Source organism: Symphalangus syndactylus, chromosome 13, assembly GCF_028878055.3.
Source record: "Symphalangus syndactylus isolate Jambi chromosome 13, NHGRI_mSymSyn1-v2.1_pri, whole genome shotgun sequence".
In the NCBI taxonomy this organism is placed as follows: Eukaryota; Metazoa; Chordata; class Mammalia; order Primates; family Hylobatidae; genus Symphalangus; species Symphalangus syndactylus.
The window spans coordinates 108899968-108919168 of NC_072435.2; the positions used below are offsets into that span (position 1 = coordinate 108899968).

The following is a 19201-nucleotide window of genomic DNA, read 5'->3' on the forward strand; positions in this document are numbered from 1 at the left end:
GGGCTGGGAGTACCGCATCGGCTGCGGGCGAGACCTGCGGAAGGACGTGAGGATTGACCAATCAGAGTTCATCACGGTAGCCCAGTTAGCCAGTAGGACGCTGTGAAGGGGAAATGGGGCGGGGCCAGCGGGGTTGAGAGGACGGTAGGCGGCGGATGGGAGAGCTGGCGCAGCTGCCCTGGTGGCAGTGGCTGAAGTGGCGGCGGCTTCGGCGGCTGCGGCGGCTGCAACAGCTTCGGGCTCGGGGTTTTGGCGGCGGCGCCGGCGGGCTGGGCTGCGCGGTGCGGACCCCGGCGCGCGGTCCGGGTTGCTGGGGCGGCGCGTGTAAGAATCCGAGGGATGCGAGGGCTTGGCCCGAGGGAGAGGGCAGGGATCAGGGGTCAGAGGGTGCGGAGTAAGGGGTTGCGGCGCAGCACTCTGGTGTGGGAGGTGGGCCGTACGGGCCCAGAGGGGGCGCGGGGAAGTCTCCACCGCGCTTCTCTCCGTCCAGCCCGGGCCGGGGCTTTGCACCCTCTCTCCTCGCCCCCGACTTCTTGGGGCGAACCTCACGTGGGCTCCCGGCCAGGGGCTGGGAGCACGTGGAGCTGGAGCCAGCGCTCCTGCCTCCTTCTTCCTCCCTCCCTCGCTCTTCTCCCTGGCGCCCTCAGGTGACCCCACAGGAGTCTCGTGCCCGGGTCAGGCTGCCCCAGCGGACAGCGGGATGGCAGCTGGCCCTCTTGCCCTAGGCCCTTTCCCCAGGGCTGGCGATTTGGGTCCTCTGTAGAGGCAGAAGCAAAGCCTGCGGAGGGAACACTGGACCAGGACGCAGGAGTCCCGGGTTCTAGCCCTACTCCTGCACTGTGTGACCTTGGGCAAGTCTGTTCCCCTCTCTGGGCCTCATTTTTGTCTGTCTGGAAAAATGACGTGTTTGAATTCAAATAAGGGGACTGGTTCTAGTCGTAGGTGTATATAGGGTAATGATTAAGCAGGTAGGGTCCCTGATTCAGACTTCCTGGGTTGAAACTTATAAAAGGCAAGTTAACCACTCCAAGCTTCAATTTTCTCATTCCTAAAGTGGGGATATTGGCTAAGATAGGATTTTTCAACAGCAGTTCAATTGACATTTTGAGCCACATAATTCTTTGTTTCGGGAGGTCTCACCTGTGCATTGTAGCAAGTTCAGTGGCATACCTGGACTCCATCCACCAGCAATCCCCCCCAACTCCCAAGTTGTGACAGTCAAGATGTCTCCAGACATTGCTGATGTCCCCATGGGGGCAAAAATCACCCCAGTTGAAAGCCAATAGGCAAAGACAGTACAGGCAGGCAAGCAGTCATATATTAAACAGTTAAACAACCGTGTTGAAGCGTTTGAATGCGAGGACTTTAATCTATGGTGGCAGATATCATGAAAATTATGCATGAACCACCCCCCTGCCTCTTTTTTTTTTTTTTTTTTTTTTTAGCTCATCATTAATGTTAGTGTATTTTATGTGTGGCCCAAGACAGTTCTTCCAGCGTGGCCCAGGGAAGCCAAAAGGTTGGACAGCCGTGAGTTAAAACATAGAAACCACTAGCCATTATGATAATGGTAACATTAAGAAACCTCTTCTCTGTGAGTTAAGTTAATAAATTCTCCTGCCTTCAAAGTAAACATGGGAGATAATTGTCAAAGCTGAGTAATGGATACAAGGAAGTTCACGTATATATTCTCTGCACTTTTGAGAATGTTTGAAAATATCTGTGGTAAAAAGTTAAACCAAAACGACAATACAACCATAATTCTTAAGACTGCCAAATAGTAGTGTCTCATCTGGGATTTCCTCTTCTGCTTCTCCACTGCTGAGATTTAAAAGCAAAATAAATCCCCAGATCTGAAGGAAACTTAAAAAAAAAAAAATCTCACAGGAAGTGTGCTGGGCAGAGAGCTACGGGCTTAGCAGCAAGCAGAACTTTCGCTGCCTTGTTTCAAAACGTTGTGCCGTTCCCTGTGGATGCACAAGGATTTGCTTGGAGTCGTTCCAATGATTCGAGGAAGAAGTCAGTTACTCAGCTGCCATTGACTAGGTCAGTTGGGAGGCAAAGTGGGTTGAGCCCAGAGCCCACAGCTTGAGGAAGAAACCTGCTGCTGTTTGCAAGTTCAAAGGTCTGCAGTCAGATCTGCTGAGTCTTTTTTTTTTTTTTTTGGTCCTTCTCAGCGGAAACGGGAATGTGCATAAATAGGAGCTGTAACAGGCTAGCTCGGAGTGTTTTACTTATTTAGTTATTTTTAAATTTTTAGTTTGTTTATTTTTTGAGATGGAGTCTCGCTCTGTCACCCAGGCTGGAGTCTCGCTCTGTCGCCCAGGCTGGAGTATAGTGGCGTGATCTCAGCTCACTGCAACCTCTGCCTCCTGGGTTCAAGTGATTCTTCTGCCTCAGGCTCCCCAGTAGCTGGGATTACAGGCATGCACCACCACACCTGGCTAATTTTTGTATTTTTAGTAGAGACCAGGTTTCGCCATGTTGGCCAGGCTGGTCTCAAACTCCTGACCTCAAGCGATCCACCCGCCTCGGCCTCTCAAAATGTTGGGATTACAGGCATGAACCACCACACCTGGCTGCTCTGAGTGTTTTAAATTGGGAGTTAAGGATGAGCACTTTTACTGTATTAAAAAATACTGACCAGTTAAGAAAAATACTCTTTTCCCCTTCCTTGGACACTTAAATCTAAGAGAACAACTCCTATATAAAAATGATATAAAAATCATACATTTTGGAAGTATGTTTCTAACTGTTCCTGAGAGGCTGCATGGTAAAGCTGAAGTGAAAGATGTATTTTAAATCTGTATATATGGGCAAGTATATATCGGTGATTGAAGCTGGGTGCTACCTAAATACATGGCCCAGACTTCGAGGAATTATAGTGTAATGGCTAGGAATACAGATTTGGAGTCACACCGTAGAGTTGAAAGCTTGGCTTTTTTTTAGCTGTGGGTCCTTGGGCAGGATACGTAATCTCTCTGTGCCTGAAGTACCCACCACCCCCATCCCGTAATGGGATAATAAGCCTGCCTATCTCATGGGGCTATTAAGAATTTTCAGTTAACTTATGAAGTGCTAGTAGGGTCCCTCATACATAGTAAGCACTCATTGAGTATTAACTATTATTATTTTTTTGAGACAAGTCTCGCTCTGTCACCCAGGCTGGAGTGCAGTGGCGCAATCTCGGCTCACTGCAAGCTCCGCCTCCCGGGTTCACGCCATTCTCCTGCCTCAGCCTCCCGAGCAGCTGGGACTACAGGTGTCCGCCACCACGCCCGGCTAATTTTTTGTATTTTTAGTAGAGATGGGGTTTCACCATGTTAGCCAGGATGGTCTTGATCTCCTGACCTTGTGATCCACCCGCCTCAGCCTCCCAAAGTGCTGGGATTACAGGCATGAGCCACTGCGCCCAGCCGAATATTAACTATTATTTTAATGGTTGTATTTTTTTGTCATTTAATTAAATTAAATTTATTATTTATTTGAGATGGAATCTGGCTCTGTCGCCCAGGCTGCAGTGCAGTGGCACCATCTCGGCTCACTGCAACCTCTGCCTCCCGGGTTCAAGTGATTCTCCTGCCTCAGCCTACAGAGTAGCTGGGATTACAGGCGCACGCCACCACACCCAGCTAATTTTTGTATCTTTAACAGAGGCGGGGTTTCTTTTTGGCCAGGCTGGTCTTGAACTCCTGAGCTCAAGTGATCCACCCGTCTCTGTCTCCCAAAATGCCGGGATTACAGTTGTAAGCCACCGCGCCCAGCCTTTTATTTTACTTTATTTTTTAGAGACAGGGTCTCACTCTGTTGCCCAGGCTGGACTGCAGTGGTGTGATCATAGCTCACTATAACCTCCAACTCCTGGGATCAAGTGTTTCTGCCACCTCAGCCTCCCAAATAGCTAGGCCTACAGGCATGTGCCATCATACCCAGCTAATTAAAAATTTTTTGTTTTGTAGAGATGGAGTCTTGCTACGTTGCCCAGGCTGGTCTTGAACTGCTAGGCTCAAGCAGTCCTCCCACCTTGACCTCCCAAAGTGCTGAGATTACAGGTGGGAGCCACTGTGCCCAGCCTATTTTTTTCTTTAAAGTCTTTACAAAACTTACAAATAAATGTAAAGAAAAGTGGAGGTAGAACATATTAGCCCTAATCTCACCCTCCAGACAGAATTACCCTTAACTTTTCAGTATTTGTTCTTGCAGGGTTCCCTCCCTCCCTATTTTAATGCTATTATATTGTAATAATGCTTTTATTCTATTTTTATTTATTTATTTATCTTTATTTTATTTTTTTGAGACAGAGTTTCGCCCTGTCACCCAGGCTGGATGGCTCGATCTCGGCTCACTGCAACCTCTGCCTTCCAGGTTCAAGCAATTATCCTGCCTCAGCTTCCTGAGTAGCTGGGATTACAGACACGCGCCACCCCGCCCAGCTAATTTTTGTATTTTTAGTAGAGACGGGTTTTCACCATGTTGGCCAGGCTGGTTCAAACTCCTGACCTCATGATCTGCCCGCCTCGGCCTCCCAAAGTGCTGGGATTACAGGTGTCAGCCACCGTGCCCGCCCTAATTCTTTTATTTTTTAAGAGACAGGGTTTCACTCTGTTGCCCAAGCCAGAGTGCACTGGTGCAGTCATAGCTCACTGTAGCCTTGAACTCCTGGGCTCAAGTGAGCCTCCTGAGTAGCTGGGACTACAGGTACATGCCACCTGCCCAGCTAATTTTATTTGTTTATTTATTTATTTTTGTATGTTAAATATTTATTTTATTTTTTTCTGTGTATGCTTACCCAACTGGCTTTTTTGTTTTTAATTTTTTATAGAGACAAGGTCTTGCTATATTGCCCAGGCTGGTCTCAAATTCCTGGCCTTGATTGATCTTCCCACCACAGCCTTCCAAAATGCTGGGGTTACAGATGTGAGCCACCCCACTGGCAAATTTTTTAAAAAATTGAGTTATAATTTACCATTTTATTATTTTTTAAATTAAGATATAATTTACCATTTTATTATTTATTTTGAGACAGGATCTGTGTCACTTAAGCTGGAGTGCAGTGGCATGATCTATGCTCACTGCAGCCTCCACCTCCTGGGTTTAAGCATTCTTATGCCTCAGTTACCCGAGTACCTGGGATTATAGGCACCTACCACCAAACCCAGCTAATTTTCTGTATTTTTAGTAGAGATGGGGTTTTGCTATGTTGGCCAGGCTGGTCTTGAACTCCTGGCTCAAGTGACTCACCCACCTTGGCCTCCCAAAGTGCTGAGATTATAGGTGTGAGCCACCGCACCTGGCCTAGTTCACCATTTTAAAGAGTATACTTGAGTGGTTTTTATTCACGAGGTTGTGCAACCATCACCACTATCTAATTTCAGAATAGATTCATCAGTCATGGCTGTATTTTAATAATTATCTTTTATTTTTTTAATTCCCAAACCCTAGAAGATGCCTCTAATGGAGGAGTTTCTGAGCAGCACCCCTGGCCCAGTGGCTTTGAAAGGCAGCTCAAACCAGAGACTGTTTCAAGCCCTGGATATCACATCCTGAGGGCCACAGAAGAGAACATGGCTGTGAATTTGGATGACGACGTGCCGCTCATCCTGACCTTGGACGAGGGTGGCAGTGCCCCACTGGCTCCCTCCAACGGCCTAGGCCAAGAAGAGCTACCTAGCAAAAGTAAGATGGTGGGTGGGCTGGGGGAACCCCAACTTTTCTGTTTCAGAGGCTGAGAGGTGATAAGTGCTTTGTGGTCTGATAGTAGGGGTGTGTAACTTGTTGCCTGGCCCCACGTTTGAGCCCCAAGTTCTGATACAGAAACTACTCCTGGGAGACTGTGTATTTCTCCTTCCACATCCCCAGCTTGGCAGTGTTTCTGGGGGCCTAGCTGCCCCTCTTCGTGCCCCCATTCCCTTCTCCACTGCCTGCCTTGCACCTGTGGTACCTTGGCCTGCCTGTGGATGCTTGGCGGGGACCTCAGGCCAGCCTGCTTTGGCTGCCTTCCCTGCCCCATTCCTTGTTAAAAAAAGAAACAGATTTCAACACCAGCCTCCGTCTGTCCCCATCTGAAACCGTTGGCAGGAAAGCAGCACTGCCCGCATCTCTTTGCTCCATCTCAGTCCCTCCTTGCCCAGGACAGCGGGGAAGAGGGCGAGTGTTTTGTCATGATCCATTGATTTGAGGGCTTGGGGTTTTGCTTTGTCTTCCTCTGAACCAAAGCCTAGCACAAAGTGAACCCAAGTGTGGCAAGGAGCTTTAAATTTTTTTAATTTTAAGTGTGTTTCTGGCAGAATGAGAGGCCTTGAAAACCTTTCTGGTTCTCATCCCGAAGCCATTTGTTTCAGTTGCTCAGGCCTTGGGCTCAGGAGAGGCTTAAAATAACTCGCCTTTTCTGGAGGGTCCTAAGACATTGGGAAGCAGTGCTTTAGGGTCTGCTTAGGAAATGGATGTTCCACCATCTCCCAGTGCTCCCCAGCCACAGCAGAGATGTTTGGGGCCAAGGAGAGACGAGCCAGGCTCTTCCGTCTCCTTTGTCCAGGGAGAATTCAGTTGAGTTGCAGGGAGTTCGGTGGCCTCCCCTGGGAACTGATGAAGGAGAGCAGTGTTTCCAGGGATGTGAGTGTGGTGGGGAGCCCTGGCTGCCTAGAAACAGGCCTCTCTTTGCTTCACTGTGTTCACCCTCATCTAGGGTGGCAGAGCTGGATTGCCCAGGAGGATTCGAACATAAACCTGATTTTTCCCCAAGTGCCACTCAGGGATGAGAAAGCAGTGGCTCTGATTTCAGACTATCTGTTTTCTTTCTGAAATCCCTTTGCAAGGCTAGGCAGTATTATCCCTATTTACAGAGGAGGAAACTATGGGTCAGAGAGGTCAAGTAACTTGTCTGAAGTCACACAGCCAGGAAATGGTTGAGCAGAGATTTGAACCCAGCATCGTCTGACTCCAGAATTCCTTCCCCTTCTCCTCTTCCTTCTTTTACTTCTTCAGCTGCTCCTCCCTCTCCTTTTTTCTTCATCACCCTTAATAAATATGAGCACAGGCCAGGCGTGGTGGCCCCCAACTTTAATCACAGCACTTTGGGAGGCCAAGGCAGGAAGATCACTTGAGCCCAGTGACTTTGAGTTCAAGACCAACCTGGGCAACATAGCAAGACCTCGGCTGTACAAAAAAATTAAAAACTTAGCTGGGTATGGTGGTGCATGCCTGTAGTCCCAGCTACTCAGGAGGCTGAGGTGGGAGGATCGTTTGAGCCCAGGAAGGTTGCAGTGGGCTATGACTGCACCACTGCACTCCAGCCTGGGCAACAGAGCAAGACCCTGTCTCAAAAAAATAAAAGGTGAGTACAGGCCTTTAGCATTTATATTATCTCATATAACCTCAATATAGGGTTGTTATTATTATCTGTATTTTACAGAGGAGGAGACAGGCTCAGAGAGGTTAAGTGACTTTTCCAAGGTCACACAGCTAGTAAGCAGTAAAGCCTGTCTTATCTTTCCTCCCACACCATAGTGGAAGGTGCTTTGGGGAAAGGGATGAAAGTGATTGTGGCTCAGTTTCAGCTTTAGAGAGGAATGCTGCCTAGTGAGGGAGGGTGGTTGGCCTACTAAGGGTGTGGCTTGTGTCTGGAAATAGCCAGGCTCAAGATTCTAAATGGGAATCCTGGCTGTCATCACTTTTAAGTCCCTCCAACGTGCCCGATCTGATGGTGGGGTGTCCAGCTTTCCTGTGGGATGAAAGGGGCAAGAGAGCAACCCAGTCCTGTATCAAGATCAGGCTTTGAACCTTGATGAATAGGAAATAGGCCAGAGACACAATAAGACTCCCCTTGGCTAGGCCACTAGCAAGGCTGCTTTTATCTTGGCAAAGTCAGTGGCTTGCTTTGGTTTGTTTCTCAAGAATAAAGAAATGTATAACTAACTGCTGGGGTCCAGGGACATTGTTTTTCCTGCACAGCACATTAGTATCTTAGTTTCGTCTCTCAGCTTCTTACTGGGTCGGTTTTTAAAACCTCAATGACTTGTGGGTGTAATTCACCAAGGCTGGCTGGGAAGAAGGGTAGGACCTGTGCAAGTAAACAAGAGATTTCAGAGGAGGCCTGCTCTGCCTTAGCATAGTAGGCCTTTGATATTTCATGCTTGGATTTTGGCCTTGACCTTCTACCCCAGCGTCTCCCTGTCCCTGCTGTCTGAGGAGCAGTCCTTCAGTCCTTTTTTTTGAGACAGAGTCTCGTTCTGCTACCCAGGCTAGAGTGCAGTGGCACAATCTCGGCTCACTGCAACCTCCGCCTCCTGTGTTCAAGCAATTCTCCTGCCTCAGCCTCCCAAGTAGCTGGGATTACAGGCATGAACCACTACACCCGGCTAATTTTTTTGTATTTTTAGTGGAGACGGGGGTTTTACCATGTTGGCCAGGCTGGTCTCAAACTCCTGGCTTCAAGTGATCCACCTGCCTCGGCCTCCCAAAGTGCTAGGATTATAGGTGTGAGCCACTGCACCTGGCCCTGAGCAGTCCATCTAAAACACAAGCCCAACCTGGTTGTTTCCTTGTTTTAAACCTTCCTGGGACTTTCCCATCCCTCTGCGGGAGTTGGGGAGGGCAAGTTCTTCAGCTGGCAGTCGAAGCCTTGTGTGTTCTAGTGCCTTCTTGACCAGTCCCATTTCCTGCCTCAGTCCACAGCATCATACTGTATTTAGTTCGGTGAATCCCCTGTGCATTCTTAAACCTTTCCACCTTGCTGGCAAGTCGGTCTAGAATCCCTTTCTCAGCCTCTTGTTTGCAGTTCTGTCTTGAAAATCCTGCTGATAACACCATCTCTTTGAAGCCTTCACTGAACTTCTCCTTCCTGACAGAGCTAATTACTCACTACCCTTTTCTGCTTCGGTATCTTGATTAGGCTTCCATTATTACAAGTAGATTATGGTGGGGTAATTACACGTTTAACCATCTGATCACCTACTAGGCCCTGAGATCCATTCATCTTTTTTTTTTTTTTTTTTTTTTTGTTGAGATGGAGTATCACTCTGTCGCCCAGGCTGGAGTGCAGTGGCACCATCTCAGCTCACTGCAACCTCCACCTTCCAGGTTCAAGTGATCCTCCCACCTCAGCAGCTGAGACTACAGGCATGTGTCACCACGCCCAGCTAATTTTTGTATTTTCAGTAGAGCCTCTTTCCTTGGCTCCCAAATGGTTACCTTCTTGCTGTGTCCCCACGTGATTGTCCCTGAGTCTGTGTGTCTGTCCTCTTCTGATAAGGACACCAGTCCTGTTGGATTAGGGCTCATCCATATGACCTTGTTTTACCTTAGTCACCTTTAAAGGCCCTTTCTCCAAACACAGTCACATTCTTTCACCATGTTGGCCAGGCTGGTCTCAAATTCCTGACCTCTAGTGATCTATCCGCCTTGGCCTCCCGAAGCCCTGGGATTACAGGCATGAGCCACCATGCCTGGCCCATCCATTTGTCTTTGTATCTCGTAGCTCAATGCCCACAATATGCAGGTACTCAACAAATAGTGGTCAGAATCAACATACTTGGATTTCTGGGGCCTTGCAGCTCATGGGAGTGGTGGTGTAAGGGCCTGAGTTAGAGGTGGGCAGCCTCCCTCCTGCCGCCTCTCCTCACCATTGCTTTGAGTCCCATTGCTCTCAGCACAGCTGAGTATCCTAGTGGCTGCCATCATTGACCTTTGTCTTTGGTTGCTGTAAACCTCTGAAGTACTAAGGAGTTGGCAGAATGCAGATACAGGCCATCCGCAGAGTTGGCAGCGACATGAGCATGGGCTACTGGGAATGAAACAAGCTTTCTAAGGCTGAGTCACCATCAAGCCTGGCCTTTGTTTTGGCCCAGCAGCCGCTGAGGCCTTCTCGGCACTGTACCTCCACACTCCATGTCTGCTTGGGCACCCCTAACAAAACACTGTGGACTGGTGGCTTAAATGACAGAAATCTAATTTCTCACAGGTCTGGAGGCTGGAAGTCCAAGACCAAGGTGTCAGCAGGTTTGGTTTCTCGCAAAGCCTCTTTCCTTGCCTCGCAAATAGTTACCTTCTTGCTGTGTCCTCACGTGATTGTCCCTGAATCTGTGTCTGTCCTCTTCTGAAAAGGACACCAGTCCTATTGGATTAGGGTTCATCCATATGACCTTGTTTTACCTTAATCACCTTTAAAGGCCCTTTCTCCAGACACAGTCACATTCTGAGCTACTGGGGTTTAGGACTTCAGCCTATGAATTTGAGGGGGACACAGTTCAGGCCATACACTCCTACCCCTTCTTCAGAGGCAGGGGCCGAGGAATCTGGCTGTGCTGCCTGTGACCTTTAACCCTATGTGAGGGCCTTATCCCTGCAGGAAACTGGAGGGTTTGGGTTTTTCTCCTTATATGGGCAATTGTGGATTTAATCCAAGACTCAGACATCTTTGGGCTCTAAGCGCGGCTGCTGCAGTGCTAATGAATGACTCACAGGCAGCATGGTGTCAGGTTGATAAAGGAGGCAGGTATGAGCAGAGGTATTTAAAGCCTGGAAACTAGGAATAACCTTGAAAACAGTCAGCGGGGCCGCTGTTAGAGCGGTGTAGAGACAGACCACAGTCCACACCACGTGGCAGGCAGTGGTCTCACCCACCGCATTCAGGGAATCAGGACGAGTCTGAATGTAGTGGGCAGTCCAAGGAATTTCCCAGGGTAACTCTGGTCACACTCAGCTCTGCCTTCTCCCTGCCTTTAAAGTCAGCTGCTGCCTAAGATGGGCTGGACCATGTGCCTTTTCTGAGTGAAGGAAGGACTGGGCTCACCGGGGCTGGCTGAGGTCTGAGCAGGATGCCCGGTTCCTGCTTTGGTGCCGGGTTGTTTATGGTTTTCAGGTGACAGGTCCCGCACCTAAGGCCCAAGGTCACAGCACAGACAGCTGCCCTGTCCTTCACACCGATGCCTGGCACATCGTCGGGAGGTGCCTAGCAGCCTCAGCAATGTGGAGGATCCCTGCCCCCTGGCAGGGGCCCCCATGTGGCACCCTGGTCCCTTTTTCAGGGTCTTCATGCAGCCAGGGCGAGTTGGCACCAGGCTCAGTCAAGGTGGGCCAGAGCTGTTGGCCTCAGGGCCGCCGTAGCCAGGAGGAGTTAGGAGAGATCCTCGCCGGCTGGCACCAGAGGATAATCCACACCGAGGTGTGCGCTCCATCACTGATGTCTGTGCTGTGGCTCTGCCTCTGACCAGATGGCCCCAGCATACTTGCCAAAGAGTGAAGAAGCCCAAGGGGCTTGCACAGCTTTTGTCACTTGTGATACCATGGTGAGTGGAGTGGTTGAGCTGAGTATAGTGCTTAGCTGCTCCAAGCCTCAGCCTGCTCATCTGTAGAATGTGACCATGATGACATCCACCAGTAGAATCGTTGCGGAGGATTGAATGAGATCATGTGTGTGATCACATGGTCTGTGCTCAGCCGGTCATAGGCGTTATTATCGTGGCAGAAACTGGGCTTCCTTGGAATATCCTCCATGAGCAGAGGTCCTCAACCCAGGCCATGATTCAGATCCTTCTTGCCTCACTCCTGGCACAGCAGGTGGCCCCTGCCGAGCTGGGACGCCTCTGTGTAGCAGCTGGAGACCAAGCAGCAATTAGATTTTCACAGGCTCCCACCGAGCTTGGGCATTTGGCTCTGCTGGAGTCATTCCCCTGGCTTTTTCAGGGCCTCACCAACGCAGAGCGTCGGGTGTCACCAGACCAGCAGTGGTGCCAATTAAAATGAGTAAGCATCCAGCATGCTGGGCGGGAGCCTTGCAGCCGAGCCTTGGAGCTTTCACTTCCTCAGCCCTCCAACCTTCATGGGGGGGATCCTGTCTGTTGCCTCAGGCCCCCTGCCATGAGATGCCGTCTCCCCGTCCCCCTTTCCCCGCACACAAGACAGTGCCGCTCTAAATGGCAGTTGTGGCAGCTGGGTGCGGGCTGGAGCACCTGCACTCCTCCCCACTAGCCTGGGGGAGGGCTGAGTTCACGTTTGCTCTGAGAGCGCTTCATGAGCCAGAACCGTGAACTTCTCAGCTTCCCCATTGGAGAGGGAATATGGGAGGGCTTGGATGGCTCACAGCAGCGTGCCGCTGGGGGCATCTGGTTGCAGTGCCCTTTGTGAGGAGGTTTCAAATGACAGCAAGGTAGCCCAGGAACAAACCTGGAGTGAGGTCAGTCTTGAGACAGCCCCCACGCCGCCTTCCTGCTCCAGGAGCCCTGGGCGGCTCTCCATTCTTGCCCTTGGCTAGAGTGAATCCTCTGGTTCAGACATCCTCTGACTGTCACCCTTCTCCCCGCAGTCAGGTATGCCTGGGGAGAGGATGTGCCTGGGTCAGGGTATGTGCAGTCATAATCATGGCCTGTGGGTGTTGAGCCCTCACCGTGTGTCAGGCGGTATCCAAAGCACTTTTGTGCTGCTGTCGATCATTTGGTCCTCCCTCCCAGCAGATTTAGGAGGCTGTTACTTTCAATATCATCTTAGAGAAGAGGAAACGGGAGTTCTCAGAGGTTGAAACTTATCCAAGGTCACGAAGCCACTTTGACTTCCTTTGAACCCGTGTCTACTGACTCCAGAACCAGTCTCTTACCTAGTATGCCCCCCTCCGTGAGGTAGAGCTCTGTGGAAGAGGTAGCATTTTAGGCTGAATTTCTTTCTTTCCCATTGGGAAGTTGGTTTCCATCTTTATCCTTTTTTTAAATTAAACTTTTATTTCCTCCAAGACAATTATTCTAAATGGAGTTCCATACCTGGAACTCCCTTTCCTATTGTAAAAATAGCACAACTGATGGTGTTTCATGGTGAAGCTGTGTTGGATCATCCCAGAGAAGCTCCCAGACAGGGCAGGTGAACACCAGACCACAAAGGACAGCTACGCTCTCACCATCTGCGGAAACTGGGCTTCTCCCCGTGCACGCCTTTCCCTGATTCTTCCTCTGCATAGAGACATTTGGCTACTTTTTCCATCATGGTGGTTAGAACAAGAAAATTTGGGCGGAAAATGGGAGTTCTCAGGAGCCAAGATTTGGGCCTGGGAAAGGAAGGATGAAGAGGAGCAGTTTGGAGCGGGGCATGAGGGTAGACTCCCAAGGCCAGGTGGGCTTGCTGAGGGCAGTGACCCTCTGAGGTTGTTGACTCCCAGTGGCAGGTGACCCCGTATCGGGACTTGCCTGGTAGAAGTCCATGGACTGAGCCGGATAACCAAATTGGGACCATTGGTGCTTATGTTGCCTTTTGTACCAGGTACCCTTTATGCCTTGTTTGCTTTTTGTTGGAGATATTTATCTCCTTGTAAAAAGTGCAGTTCTTTCCCTACCCCAGTCATGAGGCTTTGGCTCCGAGGAGGTATAAGATTGTAGCATAAAATCTGAGAGCTGGGGCACCCTAGGGCCTGCCGGGCCAGGGGCATGCTGGGGACAGTGTGCACTCTCTGAAGGGACAACTGTGACTTACTCTGGCTAATCATTGTCATGTAGGATCACAGGTTGATTGTTAGCACATTTGCCAGTTTTGCAAAAGAAATTAGAACCTATATTTTTAATCAAGTCTTTTGATTCATAAATAGTGGCAACCAATTCATGTATGTCTTCAATGTAGCCAGCTGAGTGAAATCTGGTCAGTAGGCTGCCCCTGCTCTCTCTGACATAGAACATACCGATTCACCCTTTGTTTTCTGTTCAGAGCAGACTACTTCAAATTAAGGAAAAGAGTACAAAACCAACAACAAACTCTCCATGGCCCCTGAGGTTATCTTCCTCTTCCAGTGGCTTCCAGTAGGAATCAGAACAGGTCAGGCAGTCTCCTCCTGACATCTTCCTGCTCCACTAAATGCTTTGCACAAAGAAAGACCAGATTTCATTTGGCTTTGGGATCAAAGCTGGGGCTGGAGGGTGGAGGTGTCAAGCCGGGCCAGGCAAAGGGAGATTTGAAGCCAGGGCAGGTGGGCGCATCTCCCAGGAAACCCTGCATCATTCTTTCCTGGTGATTCTTTCCTTCTTTGTTATGGTTCACATGAGTCTATGGAGTGCTCATTCTACATTCTTCCTTCTTATCTTCATCCTATGCAACTTTAGACCGCTACCTTTTTTTAAAAGTAATTTGATTTGGGCTGTGACCTTTTTTTATTGTTGTTAGCTTTGACTTTGAAATGTGTAATAAAGATTCAAGTGAGCATTAGAAGTTTTTTTAAAAGTAGTGATTTAAAAAAAAGAAGAAAAAAAAGACAGTGGTTTAATAGCTGGTCTTCTTTTTTCCTTAAATCGTCACTTTCTTGTCAACTGAAAAACTAAGTCGAGTTATTGAAATGGCTGCACATTTAGGACTTAGAACTGCTGCCCTGGAAGTTAGAAGAAGTGCGTCAAGTATAGTTACAGCTTGGTCTGGTTGGCAGTGAGATGAGTATAGAACATGATGCTTTTGTGGTGTATAACTCTAGAAGGGTTTAGGGGAGGTGGGCATGGCTTCCCAAGAAGGTGGAAGATGGGGGCAGGAGGAGATGGTGTGCATCCTCTTGGTGGGGGGTTGGGGTAGCATCCAGATTGGCTTTAGAGATTGGATTAAGCTTGAGTGTGCTGAGTGTCTAAGGAGATGAACAGGAAGTGAAAGACTCTCCCAGAAGAAAGGAACAGGGGAGGAAAGGTATACATGTGCTGGAGTGGGTGGCATCTGAGTCAGAGGGTTGGGGAGAAAGGTTGGATCCAAATCTTGAGGGTCTCCTTGCCTGCACTCCTAGAGCCATACTGAAGAGTAGCTGGACCTTCATCCTGGGGTGGCGGAAAAGCCCCGGGCACTTTAAGCAGGGGAATGACCATTGTTTTTCAGGGGAGTGTCTGAACATTCATTCATGCTGCCCTGGCAAGAGCAGTTGGCAATGATGGCAAGACCAGGCAGTGTGGAGGTGGCCCAGGGACACAGGGTACCCGCTGTGTTTTGCCTGAACTGTGTTTTAAGAGGCTGCATAACCAAGCAGTTGCTATGCACGTACAGCTTGGCATCTGAGTCTGCCACCCCCTGGCAACCCGTGTTTGTTACCTGCCTGGTGCCTGTAAGCATTTGAGTTTGTAGTCCCTGGTTGAATTCTGATGGTACAGCCCTTTGGCTGGAGACCATGCAGCTCACCCAGGGGAGTAGCAGAAGATCAACTATGGACAGGTGTGACTTAGGAAGAGGTGGGAGTTTGGGGTGCTGGGCAGAGGGACCAAACATCCCAGGGAGGGGAAATGGCATAGGCTGAAGTAAGGAGAGTGGTTGCAGTGAGTCGAGATTGCCACTGCACTCCAGCCTGCCTGGGTGACAGAGCAAGACCCTGTCTCAAAAAGAAAAAAAAAAAAAGAAGTAGGAACTCTTCTGAGACTCACACCTGGATGGGGCCAGAGACTAGCGTGCTGGGTGCAGATTGTATTTGGGTGTGGTTACATGCACTCTGGGGTCAGACCCACTGAGTTTGAATCCAGCCCTGCCTTCTCCTGCTGGGACTTTGGGCAGATATTGTAACCTCTCTAAGCTTTGATTTCCTCATCCGTAAAATGACACTAATATTAGTATTACCTTTTAGGACTGTTTTGAGGTTTATACAAGATAGCATGCCTCACACAACTAGCACAGTGCCTGGCTTATACAGAATGAGCATTGGGTGGATGTCAGCCATTATAATTAGGGTCAGGGGTCAGAGCAGGCATATCCATTTTATGGAGCCCCTAAAATGCCGATGGCAGGAGTTTGGACCTGGTTGAGTTGGGCATGGGAGCTGCTACATGTGTTTGGGCCAGAAAGTACTTGATGACAGAGCATCTTCCTGCTGACATCTTGCCAGCTTGGGATGCTGTCTCTAGCCACCTTGATAAGCCCTGAGCTTAGAAACCCTGGGGTGGGTCAGCCCTGAATAGGGGTTACTTTTCCCTCTGGAGATTGAGAGGTGGATGGAGAGGAAACTGCCAGGCTATTCTGCAGTAGTAGGAGCCAGATTTGGCATTTTTCTCTCTGTGTCTGTCTCCCTGACCAGTCACTGAACTTCCCCAGGTCCTGGAAGCTCAGCTCAGTTCCTACTTCTCTTTTTTTTTTTCTTGAGTCAGAGTCTTGCTCTGTTGCCCAGGGTGCAGTGCAGTGGCACAGTCTCGGCTCACTGCACCCTCCGCCTTCCGGGTTCAAGCAATTCTAGTGCCCCAGCCTCCCCAGGAGCTGGGATTACAGTTGTGCACCACCACACCCTGTTAATTTTTTTGTATTTTTAGTAGAGACGGGGTTTCACCACATTGGCCAGGCTGGTCTCAAACTCCTGACCTCAAGTGATCTGCCCACCTTGGCCTCCCAAGGTGCTGAGATTACAGGCGTGAGCCACCATGCCTGGCCAGTCCCTACTTCTTAAAAGGCACTCAGGAAGCATCTGGACAATGCTGAACAGATGAGGACTTTCATCGGCTCACCTGGCCTGGGGTCCGGCCCAGGAGGGTGCTCTTTGATGAGAAACATCCCAGCGGTATTGGGCATGGAGGAAGCAGCTAGTGAAAGAAAAGCAGAGCTGATGGGAGGAAGATGTTTGACTGTGCCCAGCCCTGCCACATATCTCCCACTTTGCCCTCCCTAATCCCACCACACCCAGCTCTTAGGATCAGAAAGTACGTTGAAGTTCCAGGGCCACTCTCCTGAATAAAAAAAAGTGTGGCTTCTGTTTCCGGCAGATAAGTTCCTGCTTTGTTCCAGTGCACTGACACAGTCCCCTGAACAACCCATCTCGGGTTGATCAGGAAGTTCTTAGTCTGTTCAGACGGCAGCCTACCTCTCATTTTATCATCCTCCTTCACGATAAAGCCCTAATGTTCTGACTTTCCCTCTTAGTGGAGAAACCTATCCTCATAGCCACACTTCCGGTATTGAGGAATTGGCATCTTGGAATACAGCTTGGGTATTTGGATGACAAATTATTAAAAACTTTCTGATCTCTTTGCCCACCTATTTTGGCTGTAGAAGCAAGCAGAGAACATCATGTTACTGCAGCAGCAGTGCCGCTTTTTTTTTTCCTTAAAAAACATGATTTAGGGGTTTGGGGAACCTCTTAGTTTTGGTGGCTTCCTGCTTCAGCAGCATTTGGAAGACTTGCAGATATCTAGACTTGCAGATATGTCCTGTGAATGCCATGTGGGTGTGACCCCTGCTCCTTGGCTTGGTGGCAATCCAGTAGCTGTATATTAGAGTGTCCTTTTTGCTACCTTAAATGACCAAGTCTTCCCCAGAGCCATTCTTGCTATCTCTTGCTATCCACCTGCCTCGGCCTCCCAAAGTGCTGACATTACAGGCGTGAACCACCATGCCTGGCCCTTCCTGTTTATTTAGCTGAAGGCCTTGAGAGCCTTCCCTAACCCTTGAGGATAGTGGTTGTGTTTCCATAGCCTCTCATTCTCCAAGTAAGCTGTTTACACCTGTTTCTCTGCTCTTCACTGCACAGAGACCCACTCGCTCCCCAGCACCGGGATGTAATCGATTTGATGATTGAATCAGAGTTTGCTTTGTGCCATGATGGATTGTGAGAAAATGGAGTTTTGATGAATTAGGTAATTTAAAATACAGGTGGGAGCCAGGCGCAGTGGTTCACCCTGTAATCTTAGCACTTTGGGAGATCAAGGCGAGAGGATTGCTTGAGGCCAGGAATTTGAGACCAGCTTGGACAACATAGTGAGACCCCATCTCTAAAAAGAAGTTTAAAAAAATTAGCCAGATGTGGTGGTGCACACCTGTAGTCTCAGCTCCTTGAGAGGCTGAGGCATGAGGATTGCTTGAGCCCAGGAGTCTGAGGCTGCAGTGAGCCATGATCACACCTACTGCACTCCAGCCTGGGCAAAGAGTAAGACCCTGTCTCTAGAAATACATATATACATATATATTTCAAAATAAAATATAGGGGGGAGGGCTAAGTTTGACAATCCTTTCATAGTATGTATAATACCCATTCTGTTCATCCAGCATCAAGCAGGGTTTTGTGAATCCTGTTCCCCCCAGCTAGGGCTTACCTGGTTTGCGAGTTTCTTTCTTGTGTCTCCCTGATGCCTGTTTGAGATGACTGGGCAGGGCAGGGCAGGAAGGTAGAGGCCTAACCCAGTGTAATGCCTGGGTGTTAATGGCTGTTGTTTTAGGTGCTGATGTTTTACACAGCTGTGCCTCTTTCTGGTAGTACAAGTTTTGCAAAGGCAGGGACCATGTCTCTTCTACACATACTCTGGGCACAATAATAGACATAATAGAAGTTGCATATCTGGGAGTGAGTCACCGGTTTCCAAAAACATCCAGGGTCCCAGGTGACTGTCACAGCTAAACCAGCCCCTGGAGCCACTGGGGGATGACAAGGAGACTCATTCACATGTGATGAGATCAGAAGTAGCCCAGCAGGGCATGGCGTTGCTGCCCCTAGGAACAGCCTACTTTTTGGATGTTTGGGTCTCTGCTTCCACCTTCGAACTCCCCAGGAGCCCACACGTGTCCTGTAATAGCCATATTAGCCGCGGGTACTCAATCCCAACCTTCCTTCCATCTGAGCTTCCCTGTCGCCGCCCTACCATTTGTAGACTGCCTGTCTCTCTTTTTTATCTCTCTTTTTGTTAGATTGGGATTTTATTATTTTTTTTACTAATTCTTTCAGCACTTGCTGAAAACCAACTTGGGCAGAGCGACCTGTGCTTAGTGCTGGCTAATGGCTTGGAGCTGCTCCAAGCTGCCGGCTGTGCTGCCTTTCACTTGTGGGTGGTCGTCGACAAGTGTGATGTCTTCTCTCTGTGACTCTCGAGGGGCCTCTCTTCTTGCGGGCTCGGCTGTTCACACTTGGCTGGCCTGCCTGGTTGTTTGGAATTGCAGTTTTTACTGCACAGCCTGGAGCCGGTCTGGTAGCTTCAACAGGGCGCAGATTTTATGAGTGCTAAAGTCCACTCAGCCTCCAGCCTAGTTGGCCCATCTGATTTTGTTGCATGTTGTTTTTTGCTATTTCCTCTTGGAGACCAGACACCGTCCAGAGTATATGGGGACACAGAAGTCTAGAAATGGAGGTGGCTTGGGAGATTCTTAGGCTGTGATGAATGTGTGTCTGTTGAGGAGTGATGGTACCTGCTGATGTCTACAACGGTTAAACATTTTTTGAGTGTCGCTCAGTCTACAAAGGATGGGGTTGAATTTCTGGCATCGTCTCTTGATAGCTGAACATCCTTGAATGAGGAGCTAA

At 49.2% G+C, this 19201-nt stretch overlaps 1 protein-coding gene across 5 annotated transcripts in view; it reads left to right on the forward strand.

The window, feature by feature from the left end:
* The first annotated feature begins 120 nt into the window (after positions 1-120).
* The window catches only part of TPCN1 (two pore segment channel 1), a 77318-nt gene continuing 58237 nt past the window's right edge, over positions 121-19201 (forward strand). For 2 of the 5 annotated variants that reach the window (XM_063614536.1, XM_063614537.1), the window contains exons 1-2: positions 3960-4052; positions 5443-5676. In XM_063614536.1, coding sequence (XP_063470606.1) covers positions 3962-4052; positions 5443-5676 — 325 coding nt within the window. In that variant the 5' untranslated portion in view covers positions 3960-3961. Of the gene's footprint in view, positions 325-3959; positions 4053-5442; positions 5677-19201 lie in introns of those variants that run through there. The other 3 variants (XM_055238295.2, XM_063614535.1, XM_055238298.2) reach the window with 3 other exon arrangements.